The 27,846-nt window shown below is 40.7% G+C and overlaps 3 protein-coding genes across 6 annotated transcripts; 1 reads left to right on the top strand and 2 right to left on the bottom strand.

Moving 5' to 3' along the window:
- Window positions 1-375: 375 nt before the first annotated feature.
- Window positions 376-11,366, bottom strand: LOC113140418 (NACHT, LRR and PYD domains-containing protein 3-like). Of its 3 annotated transcripts, XM_026324172.1 has the most exons (11): window positions 11,229-11,366; window positions 9,064-9,365; window positions 8,937-8,972; window positions 5,138-5,581; window positions 3,712-4,975; window positions 3,435-3,608; window positions 2,571-2,744; window positions 2,293-2,466; window positions 2,022-2,195; window positions 1,893-1,939; window positions 376-1,757 (listed from the first exon to the last, which is right to left on the bottom strand). In XM_026324172.1, the coding sequence occupies exons 1-11, from the start codon at window positions 11,252-11,254 to the stop codon at window positions 1,204-1,206; spliced, it is 3,369 nt and encodes a 1,122-aa protein (XP_026179957.1). In that variant the 5' UTR covers window positions 11,255-11,366; the 3' UTR covers window positions 376-1,203. The 3 variants fall into 3 exon arrangements, 2 of the variants coding, with proteins under 2 accessions (XP_026179957.1, XP_026179955.1); XM_026324170.1 differs by having other exon boundaries at window positions 3,712-5,581; XR_003296641.1 differs by having other exon boundaries at window positions 1,668-1,757; window positions 2,022-2,172; window positions 3,712-5,581.
- A 2,549-nt stretch (window positions 11,367-13,915) lies between these two features.
- LOC113140524 (growth hormone secretagogue receptor type 1-like) lies at window positions 13,916-21,557 on the bottom strand. The gene is made up of 7 exons (XM_026324383.2): window positions 21,446-21,557; window positions 20,854-21,029; window positions 17,870-18,740; window positions 17,243-17,300; window positions 16,532-16,744; window positions 14,040-14,214; window positions 13,916-13,960 (listed from the first exon to the last, which is right to left on the bottom strand). Exons 1-7 carry the CDS (start codon window positions 21,555-21,557, stop codon window positions 13,916-13,918), a joined length of 1,650 nt encoding a protein of 549 aa, XP_026180168.2.
- A 1,619-nt stretch (window positions 21,558-23,176) lies between these two features.
- Window positions 23,177-26,838, top strand: eci1 (enoyl-CoA delta isomerase 1). 2 transcript variants are annotated; one of them, XM_026324234.1, is made up of 7 exons: window positions 23,177-23,306; window positions 24,009-24,140; window positions 24,710-24,837; window positions 25,051-25,197; window positions 25,327-25,448; window positions 25,612-25,790; window positions 26,358-26,838. In XM_026324234.1, the coding sequence occupies exons 1-7, from the start codon at window positions 23,264-23,266 to the stop codon at window positions 26,522-26,524; spliced, it is 918 nt and encodes a 305-aa protein (XP_026180019.1). In that variant the 5' UTR covers window positions 23,177-23,263; the 3' UTR covers window positions 26,525-26,838. The 2 variants fall into 2 exon arrangements, with proteins under 2 accessions (XP_026180019.1, XP_026180018.1); XM_026324233.1 differs by having other exon boundaries at window positions 23,184-23,315.
- Window positions 26,839-27,846: the final 1,008 nt, after the last annotated feature.

Here is a 27,846-nt window from a genome sequence, read left to right as displayed (position 1 = left end):
CATACATTTCGAGGATTTGAATCATTTAAAACTGTTTGCCTGTCTTTGTTGCTTGTCTAACTTTGCTCGTCTCCATTACGAAGCACAGGTACCTGACTAGTTGAACTGCACCTTTCACCTGTCTGGTCCACAATGCCATCTAATGGTGGAGAGCATGTGTTGCACCATTTGAATATGCCACAGTTGAACTAATAAATGAAACATAGAAAACACATACACACTGGAGTTCCCACAATGCATGCATCAGCAGATAATTATACAAGATACAAAAGAACTGCTAGTGTTAAATTATGTTCGGAGATGAGCTCAAACACATGACATATTTGTAAAATTCATAGTCACTCTCACACTACCTTTATAAACATAACTAACATGTTTGATTGTATAGGATCTTTATTATCTTCATCAAAACAGAATGTCGAAAAAAGTTGATTTCTCTTATAGCACAAAGGGGTTTAAGTATTTCAAAATAGCCATTAAGAATAAAATCAAAAGAAACATGAAGAAATACAATTTGGAAACAAAGTGGTAAAACAAAATTTGTTTAAACTTTGCACATTATAAAAAGCTAAATATATTTAAGAAATTTATTGAACAGTAAAATTACGAAACAACATTTAAAAAAATCTTATCTTTGGTTCCCCTTCACCATATCACACCTTCTTTTTTTCTCCCATGCACCGTCTCCATTTGTTCACATGCAAACGTGTACATGTGAGGTGCACACATGATCACTGCATGGAAAGTCTGATGCTATCAAGGATTTTATGACATGTGCACGAAGGATCAATATAATTAAGCTACAGCCAGCAGCTGGTCAGCTTAATATGGAAAGCGTAAAACAATCCTCTAAGATAATTTCCCTCAAAACCACAAATTATTTTTCTGACACTTCATTGTACAGATTAAACCAAGAAGATACAGTATGTGTGCAGCACAATGGTTCACACATTAGCTGATAAACACTAGTTGTGTTTATCTGTCTCTGTGTCAGCCCTGTAATAGACTGATATATAATCTCTGTGATACCAACATAGCCATGGTACCTGTTTCCTGTCCTTATGCTAAACTAACACACTGCTTGTCTTATCTTTAGCCTACTTAGCATATTTACCTGTACAGACATAAAAGCAACATCAGTCTTAAAAACCTAACTCTTGGCAAGAAACTGAATAAGTGTTTGTTACCAGAATCTTAGTTTCTTCAGACAGGGGACAGCTCTTCCTCCTCAAACGGACACAGAGTCAATGAGCAGTTTAACCCAATCCAGAACCCGGGGTAGAGGGGTTCAGTGAATGTGGTATAGAAGGTGTACAGGTGAGTAAGTTCATTAGAGGAGACTCTATAGAAAGACAGGGTGCCAGCAGGCGCGTCCAGATACACTACTACTCTAGTGGTGTTTAGGGGGTGGTACGCTATGTCACTTAATGTTCTGTTATGCCAACTATAGTACCCATCCTCAGTGCACTCTAGACTCCAGGACTTCTCATTCCATCCAAGGGAGCAGTCCGCAGCTTCTCCGCTCCTGCTGATCCCTCTGTAGGTCACTGCAACCCAAATCCTTCCATCCCACTCCACTTCCCAGTAAGAGCGACCAGTCACAACCTCTTTACACAGCAGCTGAAAACAGCCATCAAACCTCTCAGGGTGATCTGGATAAGGCTGCTCCTCACGCCCCCGTGTTACTTTTCTGTTTTCGTCAGTCAGGATGAGATCTCTGTGTGCTGTGTTTGGGTCCAGTGTGAGTTCACAGGCATCTGATGAGAAAAAAGTTGTAAGATGAGACTTGATATGTTCTGTTTATATTGCTTTTTTTTTTTTACTGTTTTCATATGACCTGGGATTTAAATGAAAATATGATGTAGTCTGTGTGACTAAATATAAACACTTACACTTTTTTAGCCCAGGTTTTAACCAGCGCACTCCATCAGGGTTAACTCTTGATAAAGAAAAAGATTGATCTGGATTATTATTTTGCCTTTTAAAAGAGTTTCCATAAATGTTTTATAAGCTTTCTATACCTGAGAGTGTCCAGTCTCCACTGTGGATCCTCCAGTCCAGCAGAGAGGACCATTACTCCGGCGGTTCCTGGGTTATTGTACCTCAGGTCCAGCTCTCTCAAATGAGACGGGTTGGAGTTTAGTGCAGAGGCCAGAGAAACACAGCCTTCCTCTGTAACCAAACAACCTGACAATCTACACACACATACAGGGTTGAGAATTTATCTAGGCCATTTTTTTTTTTTACCTAAGAACTTGTATCATTTATGAAACTACTTGAGGACCCTCTAACCTGAGGGTTTCCAGTCTACAGTGTAGACTCGCCAGTCCAGCAGAAAACAGCTTCACTCCTGAATCCTGTAGGTCGTTGTTACTCAGGTCCAGTTGTTTCAGACAAGAGGTCTCTGAGCTAAGAACTGGGGCCAGTGCTTCACAGCTTCTCCATGACAACTTGCACAAACTTAATCTTAAAGTGTATGGAAATAGATAAAAAGTGCAATGTCTGATAATAATGCTATTATTAACAATAACATGAATTTGTATGTGTTTATGGTTTCTTGTTGTACTGACCTGAGAGATTCCAGTGTACAGTGCAAACTCCCCAGCCCATAAGAGAGCAGCTTCACTCCAGAGTCCTGCAAGTTGTTGTTTGTGAGGTCCAGCACTCGCAGAGTAGATGACCCAGAGCTGAGAACTGATGCCAGAGCTTCACAGTTTCTCTCTGAAAGGTTACAGTCACTCAACCTGAAGAAGGTGATAAAAAATGTAAGGCTAGATGTTAGCAGGGTTTAATATGTGTAGATGAGAGAATGAATAAATATTAAAGAATGGTCTGTTGCAAGTTCGGGACCAGAGTAAAGTAGCATTATATTAATTGTAGTGATTGTACAGAATTTGTTGACAGACAAATATGGAACAGTTCTAACTAACTGTCCCCTGTATGTTGCTGCATGAAGCTATATTTAAAACCTGCTATAAGACAGACAAAGGACTTAAAGGGACAAAAATGTGAAAATTAATAATGACAACATTTTTTAAACCACAATTAAATCAAATAAAACACAGCGTATTAGGTATTTGTGAAACCTTCAAGAGAAAAAAGCGGAAAAATACACAAATGGCTGTGGAGACAGAGCCATGCAACCACAGTAAGCACACAATCCTTTGTAAAACCATTAGGGTCATGGGGATCAGCTGAAGCCTAGCCACTGAGTATAATAAACTTTATCAGTGAGTCTTATCCAACAGGATGGCCAAAATTTTGCCCATTCTGTAATAGTGCCTGTAAAAGTGTTGGATGGGTGCTTTATCACAGGTAAGGGCTGGGGAATGGTCTTGTCATGAGGCACTGAAGATTAATGACAACATGATTGGTCAAGAATGTAGATCTGGAGCTTTAGCATGTTGCATATTGGTAACAATAAATGATCTAACCTGAGAAGTTCCAGTCTGCAGTAAGGATTTTCCAGTTCAGCACAGAGCAGTGCTACTCCTGAATCATCAGGGTTGTTGCTGCTCACATCCAGTTCTCTTAGATTTGACTGTTTGGAGTTAAGAATTGCAGCCAGAGCTTTAAAACCTCTCTCTGATAGATCACAGCCACTCAACCTGTTAAAGATCAAAAAAGAGAAGCAAGGTTTCTAAACAAAATATCTTATGTTTGCCCATAAAATATAAATTTTGATATTCTTACTGTAATACATCCACCTACAGGTATGTAACAGAGCCTTGAAATACAGGCAGCAGCCTCAGAAGACCCTCCTCTGCAGCACAGTATTTCTTTAGGTCAAACACATCATGATCTTTCTCTGATGACAGCAAGATAAAGACCAGAGCTGACCACTGAGCCGGGGAGAGGTATTTTTTAGCAATACTTCCCGAACTCAAGTATTGTTGGATTTCCTCCACCAGAGAATGATCATTCAGCTCATTTAGACAGTGAAATAAGTTGATGCAACGCTCTGTAGACAACTTCCCCTTGAGCTTTGTTTTGATGTACTGGATAGTTTCCTGATTGCTGTTTGAGCTCATCCTTTTCGGTTTAAGTAAGTCTGCCAGAAGATCTTTATTGGTCTGTAATGACAGGCCCAACAGAAAGCGAAGGAACAAGTCTAAATGTCCATCTGGACTCTCTAAGGCTTTGTCAATAGCAATCCTATGGACCTCTAGTTCAGATGATTTGTAGGAAGGCTTCCCCAGTCTTTTGGAAGTTGGTTGTGGTTGAGCCATTACATTTTTGTTGCTGTTAATGCATGAAAACTCTACATAAACTGCAGCCAGAAACTCCTGAATACTCAGATGGACAAAGCTGAACATTCTTCCCTTATCCTTGCCCTTCTTCCGCCAGTGCTCCTTTTTAAAGATCTGTGTAAACACCCCAGAGCATACAGAAGCTTTACTGAGATCAATTCCACTATCTTTCAGGTCCTCCTCATAAAAAATGAGGTTTCCTTTCTCCAGCTGGTAGAAAGCCAGTTTAGCAAGTGAATGGATGTACTGAATGCTCTTTTCTGCACCATACTTCTCTTTTGTCTGTCTGATCTGAAAAGCCAGAAATTCTGTGTACATCTCTGTCAGATTCTTGGGCAGCTCTGCTCTCTCACTGGTTTTCAGCACATCCTCCAGCACTGTAGATGTGATCCAACAGAAGACTGGAATATGGCACATAATGTGAAGGCTTTGTGATGCCTTGATGTGGGAAATGATTGTGCCAGCATGACCATCATGGCTGAATCTCTTAGTGAAATATTCCTCCTTCTGTGGGTCAGTGAACCCTCTCACCTCTGATACTATGTCAACAAACTCTAGAGAGAGCTGGTAGGCTGCTGCTGGTCGTGTAGTTATCCAAACACGAGCAGAGGGAAGGAGAGTGCCTTTAATGAGGCTCATCAGTAGTCCCTCTATCCCCCTTGATTTTGTCACAGGAGTAGTCTTTTTTTGGGGGGCAGTAAAGTCCAGTTGAAGTCGGTTCTCATCTAGTCCATCAAACACAAACAGAAGTTTAAATTTACTCTTGTCGTAGTTGGTGTTTCCTGACTTCTGCAGTACTGTGAAAATGAAATCAAGAGCCTCCTTTTTGATGTCTTTGGTTTCTTCAATACATTTGTGAATGAGTTTGGCAAGACAAAACCTTTTACCTCTCAGTAAATTCAGCTGGCGGAAGGTGAAAGGGAATATGAGATGCACATCGTGATTGGTTCTTCCTTCAGCCCAGTCTAGGATAAACTTGTGCACAAGAAATGTCTTCCCGATTCCTGCAATCCCATTGGTTAGCACTGTCCTTATGGGTCTGTATTTTCCAGAAGGATGTTTGAAGATGTCACTGGATTTGATTGATATCTCTGTGCCAGCTGGCTTTTTTGATGCCACTTCAATTTGCATAATTTCATGTTGCCTGTTAATTTGCATGTTGCTTCCCTCTGTGATGTAGAGCTCTGTATAGATATCATCCAGAAGTTTTTTATCCTCCATATTCAGTAGTCCTTCTTGTACACAAATAAACCGGTTCTGAAAATTTGATTGGAGCATTTGTTGGTATGATGTGATAGACTGTGGAGGATTTGGTACTGGCACCATCAAATCTGTGAAGAACAAATTAACAAGAGAGAGAGTGGATATTCTGATTAAGATTCAGACATTTTCAAAAATGGCAGGCCCTTTAATTCTTTGTCCTATTAGAGATGGGAGAAGGGTGTCGTCCCTCTGGTTTTGGAGTATAAAATACTCAAACATGCTGACGCAAAGTAAATATAATGTTTATCATGATCAAACTCTTAGCTTAGCATATTAGTATGCTAATATTCCCTAACTTTTTGGGGAAACTGAAAAATCAGGGGCACTCAAGTCCATACTGCAAAATTAGGAGGTATTATTTGGGAGCCATGAAATGCAACCACAGATTGTGCCAATCCAGTGTCTTCATGAGCCAGTCCCAAGTCTGGGTAAATGCAGAGGGTTGTGTCAGGAAGGGCATCCGATGTAAAATTTCAGCCAAATCAAAACATGCGAATCACAAATAAGACTTCCATACCGGATCGGTCGTGGCCCGGGTTAACAACGACCACCACTGGTGCTGTTTATCTACAGGGTGCCAGTGGAAATTGCACTACTGTTGGTTGAAGAAGGAGAGGAGGAAGGCGTGTTTGTAGGCAAAGAGAGAAGAGGAAGGACAGGAGTGTAGGAGTTAGAGTAGGGACTTTGAATGTAGGGACTTTGTCAGGGAAAACTAGAGATTTGGCTGAGATGATGGAGAGAAGAAAGGTGGATATCTTGTGTGTTCAGGAGACCAGGTGGAAAGGTAGCAAGGCCTATAGATTAGGAGCAGGGTTCAAGCTGTTTTATCATGGTGTGGATGGAAAGAGGAATGGAGTAGGAGTTATCCTGAAGGAGGATTTTGCTAGGAATGTTCTGGAGGTGAAGAGAGTGTCAGATAGGGTGATGAGTCTGAAGCTGGAAGCTGAAGGTGTGATGTTGAATGTTGTCAGTGGTTATGCCCCACAGGTAGGATGTGAGTTAGAAGAGAAGGAGAAATTCTGGAGGCAGATGGATGAGGTGATTCAGGGTATCCCTAGTGGTGAGAGAGTGGTGATTGGGGCAGACTTCAACGGACATGTTGGTCAGGGAAACAGAGGTGACGAGGAAGTGATGGGTAAGTTTGGTATGTAGGACAGGAATGCAGAAGGAGGACAGATGGTGGTAGACTTCACAAAAAGGATGGAAATGGCTGTAGTGAACACATTGTTCCAGAAAAGGGAGGAGCATAGGGTGACATATAAGAGTGGAGGCAGGAGCACACAAGTTGATTACATCTTGTGCAGACGTTCCAGCCTGAAAGAGATCAGTGACTGCAAAGTAGTGGCTGGGGAGAGTGTAGCCAGACAGCATAGGATGGTGGTGTGTAGGATGACTCTGGTGGTGAGGAAGATGAAGAGGACAAGGGCAGAGCAGAGGACCATGTGGTGGAAGTTGAAAAAGGAAGAGTGTTGTGTGGCTTTCAAAGAGGAACTGAAACAGGCTCTGGGAGGTCAGGAGGTTCTTCCAGATGACTGGACAGCTACAGCTAAAGTGATCAGGGAGACAGGTAGGAGGGTACTTGGTGTGTCATCTGGAAAGAGGAAAGCAGATAAGGAGACTTGGAGGAGTTGTATGATAGGTTGGACACTAAGGAGGGAGAGGTGGATTTGTACAGGTTGGTGAGGCAGAGAGACAGAGATGGGAAGGATGTGCAGCAGGTTAGGGTGATCAAGGACAGGGATAGAAATGTGTTGACAGTTGCCACAAGTGTGATGGAAAGATGGAAGGAATACTTTGAAGAGTTGATGAATGAGGAAAATGTTAGAGAGCACAGAGTAGAAGAGGTGACTGTTGTGGAGCAGGAAGTAGCAAAGATAAGTAAGGATGAAGTGAGGAGAGGCAGTTGGTCCTGACGACATACCTGTGGAGGTATGGAAGTGTTTAGGAGAGGTGGCAGTAGAGTTTTTGACTGGGCTACTTAACAAGATCTTGGAGAGTGAGAGGATGCCTGAGGAATGGAGGAGAAGTGTACTGGTGCCCATCTTTAAAAACAAGGGAGACGTGCAGAGTTGTGGAAACTACAGAGGAATAAAGCTGATGAGTCACACAATGAAGTTATGGGAAAGAGTAGTGGAGGCTAGGCTGAGATCTGAAGTGAGCATTTGTGAGCAGCAGTATGGTTTCATGCCAAGAAAGAGAACCACAGATGCAATATTTGCTTTGAGAATGCTGGTGGAGAAGTACAGAGAAGGCCAGAAGGAGCTGCATTGTGTCTTTGTAGATTTGGAAAAAGCGTATGACAGGGTGCCGAGAGAGGAGCTGTGGTTTTGTATGAGGAAGTCTGGAGTGGCAGAGAAGTATGTTCGAGTGGTGCAGGACATGTATGAGAGCTGTAAGACAGTGGTGAGGTGTGCTGTAGGGGTGACAGAGGAGTTCAAGATGGAGGTGGGACTGCACCAAGGATCGGCTTTGAGCCCCTTCTTGTTTGCTGTGGTGATGGACAGGCTGACAGATGAGGTTAGACAGGAATCTCTGTGGACCATGATGTTTGCAGATGACATTGTCATCTGTAGTGAGAGCAGGGAGCAGGTGGAGGAAAATCTAGAGAGGTATAGGTTTGCTCTGGAAAGGAGAGGAATGAAGGTTAGCTGCAGTAAATCAGAGTACATGTGTGTAAATGAGAGGGACTCAAGTAGAACGGTGAGGTTACAGGGAGTAGACGTGAAGAAGGTGGAGGATTTTAAGTACCTAGGGTCAACAGTCCAGAGCAACGGAGAGTGTGGAAAAGAACTGAAGAGACGTGTGCAAGCAGGTTGGAACAAGTGGACATCAGAGGGACAGCTCATGTTAGATGTTTTGGAGAAAAAGCCAGGGAAGCCAGATTGAGATGGTTTGGACATGTTCAGAGGAGGGACAGTGAATACATTGGTAAAAGGATGCTGAGGTTAGAGCTGCCAGGAAGGAGGCCTAGAGGAAGACCAAAGAGGAGGTTCTTGGATGTAGCGAGGGAGGACATGAGGATAGTTGGTGTGGGTGAGGAGGACACAGAGGACAGGGTTAAATGGAGGTGGATGATTTGCTGTGGCGACCCCTGAAGGGAGCAGTCGAAGAGAGAAGAAGAAGAAGATTTGGGAGCCATGAACATCTGTAGATTTTGGGGCAAACCACCTATTAAATTTTGAGGTTATTTTACAGGATGTGTAAAAATGTTAACCTACTGGCAGTATAGAGGAATGGTCAGTAGGATTAGTCCTCTGAAGACTATAAATACTAAATCACAAAGTACTCACTATCTTCTCAACTAGGTGAATATACCAGCCAATTTTGTCTCAGAAACACAGCTTGAAACCCTTGAACATTCACTTTCCTAGCTACATGTATGAAACATAGTTACACCAAAACTTAATCAAATAACAGCTTTACCTTCAGTGTGACTAGTCCCCACATCATTAACATCTACTGCAACAGAGAGAAAGAAAGATACAGGAATTGTACTGAGGCTTCAACATGTCAGCAAACACTTATTATTATTTATGTTGCCAGAATGTACCTTCAGGTGTTGAGGTGATGTTTTCTAATTGTGCTACAAGATCATTTCTGTTGATCTTTCTTAAAACATTTCTGGTCACCTCCAGAGCTCCATGAAGACCATAGAGCTGCATCATTTGACCAACAGTGTCCTGCCTGTCTGCCTTCTCCAGCCGGGTCACAGGGAGCACAGGACAGACTTTAAGATGTGGGACGATTGTGCGCATGATGTCTGCTTGCTGTAGGAGCCATTTCAGCTGCTTGAATTCCTCCTCCTTCAAATCCTCCAGAATTAGCCACAGCTTTTCCACAACCGAGGTCATCCTGACTGGTAAAATAAAACAGAATTTTTTACCTTGAAGCATTCTGTTTCTACATAAATAGTTATTCTCATCCCAGCTTGTAACCTGAGGTTAAGATATCTATGGTCATGGGGCATTATAAAATTTCAATTCAATTGAATTCTATTTATTTGTATAGCGCCAAATCATAATACAATCATCTCAAGGCACTTTACCAAAACAAAAAACCCAACAATTCCCTTATGAGCAGCATTTGGTGACAGTGGAGAGGAAAAACTCCCTTTAACGGAAGAAAAAACCTCCAGCAGAACCGGGCTCAGTTTGGGCGGCCATCTGCCTCGACCGGTTGGGGTGAGTGGATAGAGCAGAGAGAAAAGAACAGCAACAATAAACAACAAATAGACACTGCAGGTTGGTGGGACCAGTAACTGCATATCAGCAATATACAGCTCCAGGACCAGGGACACCTGCAGAAGGTACAGAGAGAGAGAACAGAGAGAGAGGGAGAGAGCACAAACTATGGGAGAGAGAGAGCACAAGGTTAGTGACATTCAATGGTGGAATATACATGAGGTGGGAGGAGAGAAGAGAGGGGAGGGGAAGGGAAGGGAGGGTTAGTGTAGGGGTGCTCAGTGCACCGATAGTCCTCAGGCAGTCTAGGCCTATAGCAGCATAACTAAGGGATGGTTCAGGGTTACCTGAAGCCAGTCCTAACTATAAACTTTGTCAAAAAGGAAGGTTTTAAGTTAAGGTTTTGAACCACAAGTAGACCTGCACTCTCAGAGCGAAGTGGTCTATTGGGATAATATGGTACTATGAGGTCTTTAAGGTGCATGGATTAGTTTTTCTGCATCATTTTGAGACAGGATGTTCCTAATTTGGACAATGTTGCAGAAGAAGGCAGTTCTAGAGATTTGTTTTATGTGTGAGTTAAAGGACATGTCCTGGTCAAAGATAACTTCAAGGTTTTTCACAGTAGTGCTGGAGGCCAGGGCTATGCCATCTAAAGTAGCTATAATTTTAGAAAAGTTATTTCTGAGGTTTTTAGGCCCAAATACAATAACTTCTGTTTTCTCTGAATTTAAAAGTAGAAAGTTACTGGTCATCCAGGCTTTTATGTCAGTTAGACACACTTGAAGTCTGGTTAACTGGTTTGTGTTATCTGGTTTCATAGATAGATAAAGCTGAGTGTCATCTGCATAGCAGTGGTAATTAATAGAGTGCTTTCTAATAACATTGCCTAAAGGAAGCATGTACAAGGTGAACAGAATCGGTCCTAGCACAGAGGACCTGCTCCACTCTAGACCTAAATACATTTTGCTAATAATAATTTTACTTGAGTAGGATTTGAACTACTACTTGTAGTGGACTATTTTAGCTGTGTGGTACTGCTGCTAATGCAATTCTCTTCTGAGAGACAGTTAATTTCACAACAGTTGTGGTTAGTTTACCTTTTGTAACTTGTTACTTAAAAGGCCAGTTTGGAAAGAAAACACTGTGTTGGTGTCCTTGCTGCAAGATATCTTCTGTCAAAGTGAATAAACAGTCTATTCATTTCCATTATCCATGTAATAGATTATACAAATTCAATACATATTTTCACAACAGAATGTGGAAGATGAGATGTAAAGAAGTCCATGCCTAACCTGCCTTTCCAGACCATGGTGTCAATTAGAGCACATCTCCTACAATGTTCCACTTTACAATGCAAATAACTTTTAACATTTTCTAATATTTCTAAAGGTTGAATGGAGCAACTTCCCAAACACTAGTTACTGTAGCTACAGTAATTAACCTCTGAACATTTTTAATGTGCTCCATAGTACATTAGGCATAGTACACTGACAGAACTGCTGTACATGTGCTTTCCTTCAAACACACCTACCATTTCATGAAATTGTGAAATCCCATCCAGCTGGTTCTTATAAAATAACAAAAACAACAACAAAAAACACTAGTATGAACTTAGAAGTCCAGCATGGTACATGCACAGCAAAATGCGTTGATTTGAAAGCTAAACAAAGGGTGTAAACGTCCAATGCAATCTACACTGACAGCTCTCACAGAGTGGTCACAGCCCCACCCTCCATGTTTCTACACTTTACATGATGAAAGTGATGGATTTAAAACTACCGCTTTTTGTTATATGTTTAGTTTTTGGCTGTTTTTGGATCTTTGATTCAGACACAAATCAGACTTCTTATTTCCAGCCTGTGACTTTACCAATTCAAATAGAAACCATTACTAGTCTATCAGTGCCAAACAACTCCCACACTTCTAGCAGCAAGACTCTTTAGTTGAGAAATCACATGGTTGGTAATCAATTGTCATCGTTGTTATTTAGATGTTTTGCATGTGTTTAGTTGTTTTGTATTATTTTTTCTCCTTTTTGTGTGTCTTTATCATTTTGCAACTTTTTTATATTTTGTGTCTATTTGTGACTGAGGCTAAGTCGCTGACACGTTTTTTGTACTTAGGTATCCATACAAATTAACTAAACAAACTAAGGCTAAAGGTTACTGTTTCCAGCAAAAAGTCAGTCAGTCTTTTTATGATAAAATGTAGTTATACTCGTTCTTTAACACTGAAAGTGCTAATTACATATAAGGGAAACCTACAGAATTTGTTTGTTTGTTTAACTTATGAGTTTACATATTTGGACAAAAACGTAAGATTTAAGAGTATTTATTTTCAAACAGTATGTATGCTCTCAAACAATCCTAAAATTAAAGGGTGCTTGTTGTGCCATCAGAGCATCGTGGTCCTTGTGGGAATTCTGAAAGAACTCCTTTCCCTTCTGCAGGTTCTGATCTGACAGGAAGCGCTCTCCCAGAGTCTGCTGGATGGCCTTGCGCTCGCAGGCTCGGTGTTGAACATTGTGGCTCACGTTTCTCAGAGGCTCCACTATTAGCAGCCCGCTTTGACCGGGGCGTACGGCTGGAGACACTTTTACCTGGTAACAGATCACAAATGGTAAAATAATGGGCTCAGGCTCGTGTTTTATATAATCAAAAGTGCAAATATTTTCAGCTCTAAAGTCATTTCTTAAAACTAAAACCATCTAATACAATAGTCTGGAAATAAATGTTTCATTTTAGTTGAAACTGGTTTTAAAAATTGGTGTATCTATGGGCTCCGTTAGACCACACTTTGCAGTTTGAGTCAACATAGGATGGACACTGGCAAAAAGTGAATCAGGTTAACGCTCATGAGTCATAATATAAAAGAATGACTCACTCTGTAGCTCTCTTTCCCTTCTGTATAATCTCCATTTGGATTATTTGGTTGTATTTCATCACTTCTTTAGTAAAGAGCAGCCTGATGATCTCTGGTGGTTATTTTAGGGATTGTTTTGTCTCTACACAGTAAACTGCATAAGAAAACAATTTCTCCTATCTATATGAAAATTTCAGTGTTTGTTATGAAAGAGAAGAGCTGTACTGCTTTGAGGAGATACTCTCTGTAGGTCTTGAGTAGATGCTCAACACGACGTAGGTAGTCCAGACTTAAGACTTCCCTGGCTGAGAAATTTGTGAGACGTTTCCAGTGGAGCAAGATGTGGATGTGGAGAGCAGCTCCGTTTACCCACTGCTTTACCTGCACTTAAAAATAAACAAGAATGGCTTTACGCTCCTACACTCTAACACTTACAATTTTTGACCACATGTTTGACATTTAAGACAAGGTTTACTACACTTTCTTTGTGTACTATCCCAGAATTAATCGGCCAAACCACTAGTTACGTTTCAGTGAATGATTACTACCAGCCCCATACTTAGTAGCCATTATAGGAGTAATCACACCAAAGGAAGTGATAATAACATGTACAAGAACCACAAATATTATTTGTGATTCTGGTGCTTTGTGTCACAGATGAAGCTGACCGCAGCAGAGTTGAGAGCACTTCTCTCCAGAGACATCATCCTGCCATACAACCCCTCCAGCTCCAACTGCAGCTTTCTCTCAGAACTCTCCAGCAGTGCTACCATCTTGTCTTGGTCATTAGTTGCTCTAGGAATCTGCATGGTAGATAATGGTTAAAATGTGTTATTATTATTATTTTTTTTATTATCATGTCTTCAGACGCTAGATTCTGTTATTATTGAAAATGATTTATTGTTAATTAAATTTAGACTATAGATGTAAATGACCATCAATTATAACTCGATAGCCTACATCATTTGTTTCCCTTAACAACAGAATTCCCATCTACCTGTTTGAGGAACTCACTGGCAATGAAGCCGATGTGCGACCTTGTGTCAGCCCCGAACATCCTGCGTATGGGGTTAGGAGGTGGGCGGCGTTCCTCTGGGCTACTCGAGCCTGTGGTCTGATGATGGGCTAGCATCTCAAACAGAACCGAGAGGGCCAGGGCAACCACCCCCACACCCCCATAACTTACCTGCAATGAAATCACAGCACACAGAAAATTGTATGCTTAACCCTTTAGATAAAGCTATCCTATGTCATCCATGCATTTGAAACGGTCTGCATGTGTGGCCAAAGGCTATTTCTTCGCAACTCGTATAATTAATCAAACTCTCTTGCTTTGGGAATTGAGAATAAACATCTTTAAATGCCATGACAGCGGAAACCCTGTATAGCTTGTGTTTCTGCCTGCCAAGATGAACAAAGAACATGCAATAGTAGTAGTAATAGATACTAATCTAAAAACCATTATGATGCATTCTCTTACTGTGATGTTTCCTCCAAAGAGGCCATAGAGGTCATGGTTGAAGGCGAATCTCTGCTGTTGTGTCATACCTCTCTGCAGAGTGCAGTACTGCTGCTCCAGAGCCCAGGAGGAGTTCAGGGACAGCAGAGAGGCCAGGGAGGCATCCAGGGAGGCATCGGGGACCACGTCTGCATGGCTGGAGAGTTACAGCATTCTGGGTTGAACTGATGTGGTCACTCAGCTGCCTCACAGCCGGCCTTCCGATCGACCACAGAGCTGATGTAGTCTCAGCTTACATCAATCTTTTTTCATATCAGCTAAACCACCATGTTATTCCTGCCCCTAATCTGAAGATCAACTAGCTCACCCAAATCACCCAAATCTGTTTTGTTTTTCTGTACAAGACAGAGTCTTATCTCACTACTGTCAGTAACTGTAATTTCTGTGTAGCTTCCTAAATGGTTTTGAAATGTGCCTAGCACGGTGTTCTTTATGCAAGACTTTAAAAGAGTAACTCAAGAAATACAAATTGTAAATTGCTGCCATTTTGCATACCTGGCAATGTCATATAGAGAGTCTACAGTCTTTGGGGAAGTACTGCAGTTTGTTCCCATCGCAGCATCCAGTGCAGCTGTAACTGGTGTGAAAACAAAAATCAACAGCAGAGTTGCTGTCGCTCACAGTTCAGCAGGAAAGCAACAGTGTGCTCAAGCTTCTGTCGCTGGGTACAAAGTCTGGATACATGCAGGGTGAGTATGCACACAAACATGACAAACAAACTGTCCAAATACTGAGATGTGCATAGAAAACGTGGCAACCCTGTCACAGAATGTAGGAAATCCAGTATGATCTGCTTTTAGGTTAGGGCTAGAAAGACTGTATATGCAGTCGCTTAGGTTTATTTAGATATTACTGGGATGTTGTCTATTTTTTAAATGGTATTTAGGATAGAGTAGTAAAAAATACAAGTAAAAAGCAGTAAGGTCTTAGTAAGCTAGTAGGTTTTAGGACTTTGTGCTAAGCTGTGCTAACTGGCTGTTGATGTCACGTTATATTTAAGCTACTGTACAGTGAGAAAAGTCTTTAAAAGTTTGCTGGCCTTTCCAGTTGACCGCAAATTTGGTTTTAAACTCAGCACCGACCTGGTCAAAGGTGGCCGTGATTTCCCCTCTGTCAACCTCCACTGTTGTTTATCCTAAGAAGGACAGGACTCACCAGCTCCATCAGTGGCAAAACGGTTTTAGTCGGCAGCTAAAACTGTTATAAATTCTGAACATATGGTAAAATATTTGAAATATGAGTGTGTATCTCTGTTCTATGTTAAATATTCTGTTTTTGTTTCTAATAGGAAAAAGAAATACATCAATCTGACTAGAAACGTACAATCCAGCATTTTGGTGACTGTCACCTGTACACCTGCAGTCTTTAACAGCAACATCTGAACCAATGGCAAGCATTTTGTATGTCAGGTAACTTTATAATTAAGTTTTAATCACAGGCAAATCAAAGCCTATAACAAATAAACCGAAAATATAAAATGACACAAACAGTTTTATGTTATATGGATTACTTTCATGTCCAACGCAATCACACAAAGAACAAATATATCAGATCCTCCAATTGTGCAACTTGTATTTCACAAAATAAAAACATCACATCATACAGAATCTGTAATGTGCATAATATTGGCAAGTTGTATCTTATTTGGATTATATTACACAGTCTGAGTAAACTACTTTTTTATTTTAAACATTTCTCATACTCATATAATTTGGAATCAAGTCTTTAATTTATAACTATATACATATTTCTAAAAAAAGACCGGATTTCATGGCAACAATGGCTGGCATTACTGACACAATCAAATCAATTGTTCTGCAGCCTGAGGCCAGTGTGTCCACCACACTTCAGGAAATCTATTCTGAAGTGTTTCCTGCTGAAAGACACACTAGCATGGGTAAAGATATAGCCTCCTTCACAGACATAAAACCTCAACTGTGAATTAAATAAAGACATTTATATCAGTGTCTGACACAACAGTACATGTAATGTAATATAAGTTACACCAGAACACATAAGGCTGTATGAAACTACATGAATCAAAATGATAGCCCTATTGTGTGTGTGCATGTCTGTGTGCACTGGTGTGAATGTGTATGTGTATGTGTGCTTGTACGTCTGTGTATCCATGCACATATTTAGAGCATCATAATTAAACTTCATTTAATTAAGCTTTATGGGGCTTCAGCAGCCTGAATGACCCAGATGAAGGTGTGTTTTTCCTGGCAGTCATGTGACATATTGCAGGTGTTATTCCAATAAACCTGCTACCCAGGACATAGCCCTCTTCCTATGGCCTAGCAAGAAAACATTGACCAGGGAAACACAAAAATATACATATTTCTTCTTTTCCCTAAGCTAACCAGCTAAGATATAAATGGAATCCAGCCATTATTAACGTGATTAGTGAGACCTGTGTTTTTCATCCCCGTGCATACAGACTTTGCCCTTACAAAGTGGTGGTGGAGTGTCGTGTTGTGCGCACTTGGTGAGACTGCGTGGTAGAATGTGTGTGTATGAGGCTGTGTACAGCATGTCTGTATCTGGCAGACATCAGGTTGTACAGTAAAGGATTGACAGCAGCACTGAGGTAGAAAAGGACAGAGGACACCAGATTGAAATACTGAGACAGGTAGTAGAAAAAATGTGTGTCAAGGTGCGTGTAGGTATTGTTGAAGCTGGTGTGGTTGTGTGTGTTATCGTTGTATAGGTTGGTAGGTGTCACAGCATATGTGTTTGGATCTACAATATCAGGATCTAGATCATGTGTGCTCGTGCCAGTGTTTATATGTTGCCCTCTGGCGTGTGATATAATATGAGCATATAAATGCTTGTCTGTGCTCATCTCATCAGAATGTGTGCCCACATCAGTGTGCATTTCAGCTTCTGTGTCTGCCAAGTGTGTGTCTACATCTGTGTGTCTGCTGGTTTTTACCTCTGTCTTTGAACACATGTCACACAATATTTCCTCTTCGTCCGTGCGAGCATGGGCAGTCATCGTTTCAGCCTTGGAGAGAGTCTCCAAATGCATGTCTGAGGGGTTAGTGGGTTTAGTAACATGATGTGTGTCTGTGCCATCAGAGAGGGTGTCGTTGTCTAACTGTGAGTTTGTGTTCATGTAAAATTCCTGTCTTTCAATAGCAGTGCTCAGAGAAAGAGAAAATATGGTCCGACCAACATGGAAGGGCAGCCAGCACAGGACAAACGCCAAGACAATCACACCTGGAGGAGGTAGAGAGAGCGAGGACCAGGTGAAGGAGAAGAACATAGGAAGAGAAATTTGGAATCATCAATAACTGAGAAAAAAACACTCCCCTATAAAATAACAGATGATAATCCTGTAATTAAGTAATCTGAATACTGTCCTGGATTGTGCTTTAGTAATGTTTACATCAGTTGCTAAAACGTAGTGCTATCCAATCAAAAGCAAGTGATTGTGTAAATATACAAGAAAAACACTATAACATAACCTGAACAGTTAGATAAGAGTTTTATCAATATATGACAATGATTTAAACACTTAAGTTTAACAATATATTAAACTTAAGTGTTTAAATTGAGATTTTGACAAATATGCTAACCTTGTAAAACTTTATTTGGCAATTGTTTCCAGCATCGGTGGTATAACATCATATGGTTTTCATTTTGGGGAAGTGTTATTTGCTCCATCATAGCAAATAATCACCAGCCACTGCTGTTTATCGGTTTATGCAATTATGGCTGAATGCTAATATCTGTATGTTTTCATTACAGTAAGTCCCTGAAGGTGTTGGCCAGTTTGTGTTTCTCACCTAGCATTTTGACAGTGTGTCGGTGACTCTGGTCCTTACGACTGCTTTGAGGACGGAGCCACAGTGTCCGTCCAATCAGGCTGTAGACCAGTCCCAGGATGCAGAATGGGACCAGGAAGTACAAGTTGGAGACAATAGTCATGGTGGACAGTAGTCCAGAGGAGACAGCGTATTGTGTGCAGCGGCACTCCCTCTTGTCAATCTTTCCTCCATGACCTCTATCAATGTCTTCTTCCCTTCCTCCTCCCTCATCTTCTTTCATTTTATTTTGCTGCTTTCTGTCAGTTTCCATTTTTCCTTCTTCTTCACCTCCCTCCTCACCTGCTTGTGTTTTATCTCTTGTTTCTCCTCCATTTCCTTGTTTCCTTCCATCCATTTCTTTTATTCCGACTTTTGCCTTCATTTTCTCTCCAAACACTTTTAACTCCCCAACTTGTTCACCCCAGTCTTTTGTCTCACTTTCTTCCCACTTTATTCCCTCTAATCCTCCATCAATAGAGGCCACGTATCCACTTCCTCTTTCCCCTCCATCTACTGCTAACCCTCCCTGTTGTCCTTCCCTGCCTGTCCAGCCTCCTCCCTCCCTCCACCTGTTGAGCCCGAGCTCCTCTCCCTCAACTTCCTCCACTCCAACCATGACCAACACTGGTGCTGCACTGATGACCGCGCAGAGCCAGAGGCAGCCAATAAGAGCCCTGGTTCTGCGCCGCGTCACCAAGGTCTTGGCAGTGATTGGCCAGCAGACCGCCAGGTACCTCTCCAGGGAGAGAAAGGTGATGTGGAGAATGGTGCAGAAGGTGCAGCACTCTGAGAGGAAGACTGTCAGCTTACAGGCAAGGTCTCCCAGGGGCCAGGGTCTGGGCCTCCAGAGCTGGGAGAGACAGAACAATCATTTTACCCTCATAACATCTACATTTTCATTTATTCCAAACACAACTATCACACTCAGTTGTGCAAGAACCTTGTCTAGAGAGCACATTCTCGAATTTACAAACCCATGTTCAATGCATTTGGAGCATGTTTCAGACAAATTTTTATTAATGATACTGCTAAATATGTACATAGCACACTGTTGTAGCTGGTTGAGTTTTTATTATTTTATTTTTATTTTGTTTATTCCATTTTTTTCTTTTATTTATGTACATTTAGTTTTAGTCCAGTGGTTGATGCCCTGCAAAGAGGCATATGAAAGATAGTTAATGCAGCGGTCACACACTGCAGCAATTCTCTTTCATCCATACAAAATAGCGGAGACTTGTAGCTTGATGACACTGTGAATCTGGCTATCACTACTCAGTCACACTAGCTCCTAGAGCCCCTTCCTATTTTCTCTCTAGTCCTCACTCGCATTTTCTTCAGTTTTGCTCAAGATTTTTTCAACGAGAAATTACTAACGAGGAATGTGGCAGTGGACTCTGTCCATCAGCTGAAGAAAATTTCTTTGTGATGTCCTGACTATTTTGGGGAGAGAAACTGGCAGCCCATGATCATTACAGGAGATCATCTCAGCTGTCACAGAGTGTGGTGGCAGCTGGCAGCAAAAAGTGGCAGAAACCAGCAGCTGGGACGTGCTGGAAGGATTTCTGATATTTTTTCAGCAGACATAGGTCTGTTGATGTGACAGCAGTTGTTATTCTGGTTGTAAGACCAACCATGCGAACCACAGTTGTAGTTCCTCTGAAATTAAAACAGACATCATTTTACTCTGCCTGTTTAGTCCCTGTTCACCATCACACATTGTTTTTACCTGTTTCCCATCATTGTGCTCCTTGCATTTATATCTGTCTCTCACCATCACCAGTTGCCAGAACCTCATATATTATTGACCTTGTACCATATCTGCTTACCTTCCTGTTTGAATCCTGGCCTTTGCCTCTTTTTACCTTTTGGATTCTGTTTTTTCTCACGTTGTTCATTTTACACCTTGTACTTCTATTTGTATTCCTATTATCTGTGTAATGTTTGTTTCTCCTGTAGCAATCATGAGTTGTTTAACATTATCCTGTTTTGCTTTATCTGTTTGGTTTCTTTACCTTGGGGTTTCTAGTTTAGTCTGATTCAGATATCCTGCAGTACTCTAGCCATGTCCCTTAGTTAGTGTCATTGGCTGTGTGGATTGTTTTACTAGACTATTGTAGAAAAAGTAGCTTCCTGTAACTCTGTTTTTCATTACTTAATAGCCCTCCATTTCTGTTAATAAAGCCCTAAAATTTAAAAATAAAAGCATAAAATTTCTCTCGTGCTCTGTGTCCTAAACTACAATAATTTTCAGAACTGCAACAATTACTACAAAATGTGCAAAAAAATCCCAAGAGATAAGTACAACAATATTACCACAATAATAGTTCTAAATTAAATAATTATGTAGTTTATACATAATTATTAACCAAATGCATTTAAATATTATTTGATCTTTTTTTTTTTTTGCTGCAGGAAACGATAGACTGACGTACAAACCTCCTGAGTACAATATGATCCCTGAGTGTAAGAGAAGAAAACTTAATTTTGCAGCAGGGATTCCCCCTGAGGGGCAGAGAGTAAAGACTTGTTTAAACCACTGTTGTTACACACTGGTTTTCTCAACAGGAAGCTTAATTAAGCTTAACATCAGGGTGAAAATTAATTTTAACAGCACTAATTTTATTAATGCGCGATTAACTAGAGCACATTTCCTGTTTGACCCGTGGCCTTGCCCGTAGTAGGAGAAATCAAAAATGCAGCCATAGACAATAGACAGTAAACACTGCAGCAGCAAACACAAATAGAGAAAGAAAAAGATCTTCTGAACGGTAAATAAATTTACAAAACGATGTCTGATGGATCTGTCGACAAGACAAAAGTTTTCTGTGTTTATTGTCAATGTGAATCAAGTTGGTTTGTCTGTTTGAGCAACTAGCTCAGTGCAAAGAAAGATGTTCTGTTGTGATGTTGTGTGTGTGTGTGCGTGCGTGCGTGCGTGCGTGTGTGTGTGTGTGTGTGTGTACCTTATATAGATCCAAAGGAAGCAGTAATAGTATCACCAGATCACTGACAGCCATGCTGCTCAGGTAAAGGTAGGTAGAGCTTCTCATATGTGGACGCAACCAAACCACCAGAATTGTTAGAATATTTCCCAGAAGTCCAGAGAGCATCAGTGGAATGTAAATTACAGTTGTGACCACTGCAAAATGAAATGTTGTTTCTTTTTTTAATCAGAATTAAACTTTAGTTCAGAGAAATCGTTTTATGTCACAGTTGAAAAAGCTGAAGGTGCAGTTTTTTGCAGAGGTGTAGATGAGATGACTTATGGTAACATTTTTAAAACATCCATGTTTCCCTTGTCCAGTTTTCTTTTCAGGTTTTTAAAGTATTGCTGTGCCATACATTAATTGACCACAAACTTTTACTTGATCTTTCTATATATTTCAATATTATATAATATTATAATATAGCAATATTCCTTAAATATTGAAGGTAACGCGTGGTGCTATAGTTTTATTTGTACTGTCCATACAACACAATTTCCTTTAGCCACATGAAGTTATTGATGTGTCCTTTTCTAAAGCATCATGCATAACATTTTTGTTTTTTACCCACCTAACTCAATCAATCCAAACACAGGTTCCAGCTGGCACTCTTGGTTGAGGCAGTCCTGTGGGAAGCCACAGTTTTCATCTTCACATCCACTGCCCATGTCTCCCAACTCCATGACATCCGTGATGACAGAGGGTGGGGTTGGACAGAAAAGGCGAAAGCGGACAAAGCAGCAGGGGAGAGTACACACACCGAGGTGACGCACTCTGATGGATTTCCTATGATGCTCGATCACAGTTAAAACTGAAGGGGATGGTGAAGGTGGAAAAGTGCTGCCTGGTCACAACAAAAGAGAAAAACACAGAGGGACACAGCCACAAGAAACCACACATAAATATGCATGTAATGTACGATTAGCTCTCCATATCTGAATAAACACACATATAGTTACACATCCATACAGGATATAAACCCTATATTAAAACACTATATGCCTGTCTCTACATCTCTCCAGCTTTAATTAGTTTCAAATCCCTAAATCAACCTTTTGAGAAAGCTTCTCAAAAGGTCGATTCTCAAAACACACAAAAGAGGCAAACATATTCAGTATAAACACAGTTTGGGCCCATTTATCAAAGATTTATCAAAAACTTTTGGTATTACTTTTTATCTCTGACCACAACAATCTGTGTCTTTGAAAATGGGTCAATTAAAAGTCAAATTATCCATTTTACATACAACCACCAAAAGGGAAAAAAACAACACCTAAAATTATACACCAATGTTCATAACTACAAAAATTACACACACAAACATTTGCGTTTTAACTTAAGGATAAAATATTTTACTCACTGATTCAGAGGAGCTTTAGTGGCTGGTGTATCTCTCTGCTTCGGGTACACACTTGTGCTTTGCCTGTGCCTTACACTCTCTGTGCCTCTCTCTCACTCTCTCCCCCATCCCTTACTGTTAACACTAACCTGTGCACTTTAGCCAACAGACCAATCAATCACAAGTTCCTTTTAAATTGACTTCCTTTCTTTTTCACCTTGTTAGCTAAACTTCATTTTAATGTCATAATTATTTCTTAACCAGGATGTCTTGAAACTTTTACAATATTGTTTCATTCTACAGAAAATAATGGAGCCTGTAACTGGCCTGGTGTTATCAGATATAAGATTGTTATTACTGTTGGTGATACTGCTCAGTATGTACACAGCACAGTGTTGTAGCTGGTTAATGTGGAGCTAGTTTTATTAACTTAATGTACAGTTCAGTTCAGTCTTGTGGTTCCCAACCTAGAGGTTGGTCCCTTCCAAAGGGTCATGTGATTAAAACCAGTCGTCTCACCATAGCGATATTTGCACATTTGTCTTGGACTGGAAGCTTGGTGACATTGTGAATCTACTAGTGGTGAATCACTGACTATCACTAGTCAGTCACATTGTCTCCTGCAGGCGGGTTGTATTTTCTTTCTGCTCTTCTGCTTAGTAGTCATTAGTGTGTTTTTTTTAAATTGCAGCACCCCATAACAAAGATACAAACATACTAATCCCTTCATGATCAGATGATGGGATGGGGAAGACAACGTGAATTGGTATCTTCCAGCTTCTGATTGGCTGAGCACACCTGATCCAGGTAAGCAGCACTGAGTAGAGTGAGGCGGGTTGGAAAACAAGCAGGGCAGTGGTCGTCGAGGAACATGGGTTGCCCACCCCTGCACTATACTCACTGATAGACAGGAGCAACCAGAAGAGGGCAGCAGTGGGGCCTTGTAGCGGCCTGTCTGCCAGACCGAAGAGGAAGAACCACAGGAACAGCCTGGGCTAGTTCTGTTGTTGGTATTTGTCTCCCTCCGCGGCGTCAGGTTGAGCAGACGAAATGGCATTAAGAGCTGCACTGAGAAACAAATGCGGCTTCTCAGGTATGTCAGGTAACGTTGCACTTGGACAGTATGTGCGCAAAGATTTTTGACCGTCATTCAAACAGCAGTAGTTAAAAATAAGATCTGCGGCCGACATCAGCGTTAGCAGTGCTGCCTGTGCTCAACACACTGGGGCAAAGGTCACGTACAGGGACTGCAGAGCTCTTAGCTACGGAGTTACACATCAGACCTCCAGGGTTTGTCAGGCACCTAGACAGCTTTCACATGTGCGATATCTGATGTATTTATGACTAGTGAGAGCTGGAGTTTAAAATATCTGCAGCGGCATGTTGACTAGTAAGAATCGTTCCTTGACTTCAATGGGAAAGCTACTTTCACATATGTACTGTTGAATTCTGACTGTCCACAGTGGGACTTCCAGATATTTACAATTACATTTTGACTAGTCAAAAGTCGAATAACAAATGTCTTTAATGGACTTCTGACTTTTGGACATCCAAAGTGACGTCACTGCAGTGGTCCTTAGGCAAGGCAACATTTAGGGTATATTAAAATAGGCATTTTAATTGGTGTGTCCAAACCTCTGTCTGGTACTGGTACTGGTACTGGTACTGGTACTGGTCGGGCTCTCCTTAAGGCTAGAATTTGATTTAAGTTGAGGTAAGCAGCAATTATATCAGTGTGTCCTCACAGCTACACAAAGGTGAATGTGTGTGTGTGTGTGTGTGTGTGTCTGTGCAGGTGTTGTCACCCAGCTGTTCTCCTGCAGCAGCAGCAGTCATGGCAGAGTCTATGCACCTCCCATTGTCATCGCTCAGCGGAGAAATAGCTCTACCTCACCTAAGATCAAAGTGGATTTAGACCAAAGTACAGGTAAAACATTTGTTTTTGATTTCCCAACATCCCCATGGTCCTCATCTCTCCCACTTATCGGTCAGCCTCTTTTTTAATTTAAACATCTTTCACAAAATTGCTGGGTTCCATTATTTAGATAAGAGAAGTGGGAATTGGATTTCTGCCTTCTTGCATTTAAAAATTCTTGCACCATATGGCAAAAGAAAGTCATGACATTTTGTCCTCATAGCAGGTGATGAGCAGGTCCAAGAACTGTAACAAATACCTTATACAGAGCCTGCAGCAGTTTGTGCATATAGCATATATTTCTTTACTCTCTAACTTTGATTATTGTTCTCTAGTTACAAACTTAGCAACTTATGTAAAGTGCTACATAAATCTATAAATTCGTAACTACACTAATTAGGCACATTAGAGTTTTAGTGCAATAATATTTTACATCTGGATTTTATGAACAGCTTAGGTTTTTTTTTTTTTTTTTTATTTAAATGAACTCACACTGTGATTCAAATGGACACACTTTCTCATTGAATTCATTGGGAAAGTGTGTCCAGACTTCTGATTGTTCAACTTCTCTGTATCTTTAGGTGTGGCGGTGATGCATATGCAGAATCCTCCAGTCAATAGCCTCAGTTTAGATTTCCTCACAGAGTTCTGCATCAACCTGGAGAAGCTGGAGATGGATAAGAGCTGTCGAGGCCTCATTATCACCTCGGTGCAGTATCACTTCATTGATCAGAGCAGGAGCATTTTCACTTTCCATATCTATGATAAAGTAGTTACAGGATGGATATCTTTCCTGACAAATATATGCTTGTAATTGCACTTCAGGATATATGCTTTAATGTTGTAGAATGTTATTTATCCGTGTGGTGAATCATTACTAAAGTGTGTGACTATTTTTTTTTTGTGTGTTGCTTGAATCCAGAGCGTGCCCAAAGTGTTCTCGGCTGGGCTGGACATTATGGAGATGTATGGGACAACTCCAGAGCGCTGTGGAGAGTTCTGGAAAGCTGTTCAGGAGATGTGGCTGAAACTCTATAGCTCCAACATGGTCACCATAGCTGCAATCAATGTATGATTGTTCTTCATCACAAGAGGATTCAAGTGTCATGCAGTAACATTATGGCGATAAGTATTTGAAAACAAAAGTTAACATGTCTGGCATATAGATGTCAAGTCTGGCTTGTCACTTCTTCTACAGGGTTTCAGTCCTGCAGGGGGCTGCTTGATATCTTTGACATGTGACTACAGGATAATGGCAGACAACCCCCGTTACTCTATTGGCCTTAATGAGACACAGCTTGGCATCGTAGCACCTTTTTGGTAAGGAATTATAAGTATGACAAAACCAGTGACAGGTGTGGTAGTCATACTTAATGGTGATGGTTGTGTATGTGCAGTAAATTAAACAACTCAACTCAGACAACTGTTTTTGCTCATCCCTCTCACTGCTATCGCTGTAATTAACAATTACCGCTGCCTGTAGGTTTAAGGACACTATGGTAAACACAGTAGGCCATCGGACCACAGAGATGTCCCTGGAGTTGGGGCTGCTCTACAACCCGTCAGAGGCGCTGAAGATAGGGCTGGTAGACCACCTGGTGCCTGAAGAACAGGTTCTCACCACAGCCACACAGACCATGACCAAGTGGTTGGCTATTCCAGGTACATTGCATGTCATTTAGCAACCCACAAACAGGAGGTTTGTGTCCTAACTTTTCATAGCACAATCACACAAAGAAACACTCAATGTATTAATATATTCCTGCCCCAGAACTGGTCAGTTTATACTTATAAACCAGTTTACAGGATTCTGTGTGTACATACGATGGATTCAGGCAAAGTATTTAGTGCAAGTTGTTTTTAGTAGTATAACATTACTGCAGTTATGTGCATAGAACAGGGTCTTTGAGTCTTTGAACCGCCTCTGTAAAAATGGCTGTACTGATTAAATCAAAACATATCTGTGCAGATGTGTGTAAGACAGACAGCTAGGAATTATGATAGAAAATCCTGCCATGAATACAAGCCATCACATTGAACTGACTGTGCACTGTAATTAAAGTTAAGCCGACTTGTCAGTTCTTCTCACTTTTAATAATCACAGACAGAACACCCACCACATATTTTTTCTGAGTCTTATTAGAAACTAGCTAGTGTCCAAGGAACTTGAGATCTGGTAGATCTGCTGTTAGAGTCTGCGAGCTGACAGTTCATCTGTTCACTTTACAGACCATGCCAGACAAATCACCAAGTCCATGATGAGGAAGCCAACCGCTGACAAGCTAACGTCCAACAGAGAGGCTGACATCCAAAACTTTGTCAGCTTCATCACCAAAGACTCCATTCAGAAGTCACTGCGTGTGTATCTGGAGATGCTCAGAAAGAGAAAGGGCTAGAGGAGAGGGGAGCATATAACCTGAGACAAATACAGGCATTACAGGGACTTTGTGACACTAGTTAAAATTACACACAAAAATCCTTAAATACAGCTATTAGCAGCATCTTCCTAACTTAGGTTCAGTCAAACATATTTATCATAAAGCTGTGAGATCCTAGCGAACATGCTAGATCAAATTATTAATAACTTCAGTTATTTTGAGGAAAATAAATAATTGTTTAATTCTAGGACTGGCCCTCAGCCTCTGCTATCAAGCTTCTCAGCAGAGTTGGCAGATTTGACACCCAAAATGTGTAGTCATTTTTGAAACGACATTCTCTGAAAAAGGAACATAGGTAAGCACAACAATATGCTCTTTTCTGGCCAAAGACAATGAGCTTTGTCGGCTGAAGTGACAGATTTTGCTAGCAGATCATTTTTCTGCTGGAATTAGCCTAAACTGTGAAATACTGGCTTATTGGTTCCTATAGGGTGAATGTTCCAGTTGTGAACATAAGTTTTTATATTTGGTTTTCTACTACTGAAACATTTTTCACTTACTGCATAACTAAATAATATAGTGTAGTTTGCTCATGCTCTTGCATTTGGCAATAATGGCTGGTTACAAAAGTAGTCAGTAAGGTCCTTACCTGCATAAGCTAACAATAAAAGTATTATTTTTTGCTTTTCAAAGGCCAAATTAATCCATTTCCCTCCACCCTGTACTGTACTGTACATAAGTATCTTCCTTTCTACATCACATGGAGAAATCCAGTGTTTGACAGAGTACTGACCTATGATTGGACAGAGGGAGTTTAGCAGGTGAGTAATTATTGTCAGGTAATAATTTAAAGTGCCTAGCCTTACATTACCTTCAACAACCTTAACATCTAATGAAAGTGCATTTAAATAGGCCACTGTAGGGGAAGCATCTGTCATTTAGTCATCTCTTTAACAGATTTGTCTTCATTGATTTGTTTTTTTTTTTGGACTGGTTTTTAGCCTGAAATCTCTGAATACATGTTCTGATTTATTTGTTGATGTTTTTGAATGGTGTCAATAAAGTTTTCTTATTGGCAATAATTTATCTCAAGAGTCTTTAAAACAAAAAAAGCACTAAGGAAATATAGTCTTGCTTTCATGCCCTCATAATCTAAAATTGACCATGGTTTTAAGTGGACACCAACAGAAACAGACCACCAATTTACATGTAGCTTAGCTGTTACATTTGGTTTTTGACTACTGAAACATTTTTCACTTACTAATATAGTAAAAAATACTTTTTACTCTATAACAGTAGCAGTATGTCTTTCAAAACTTTTTGTTTCTAAGTGATTTTCA

The sequence above is a fragment of the Mastacembelus armatus genome, chromosome 8, assembly GCF_900324485.2.
Source record: "Mastacembelus armatus chromosome 8, fMasArm1.2, whole genome shotgun sequence".
In the NCBI taxonomy this organism is placed as follows: Eukaryota; Metazoa; Chordata; class Actinopteri; order Synbranchiformes; family Mastacembelidae; genus Mastacembelus; species Mastacembelus armatus.
Note: the sequence above shows the minus strand (reverse complement) of the source record. Positions and strands in the feature narration are given on the sequence as shown.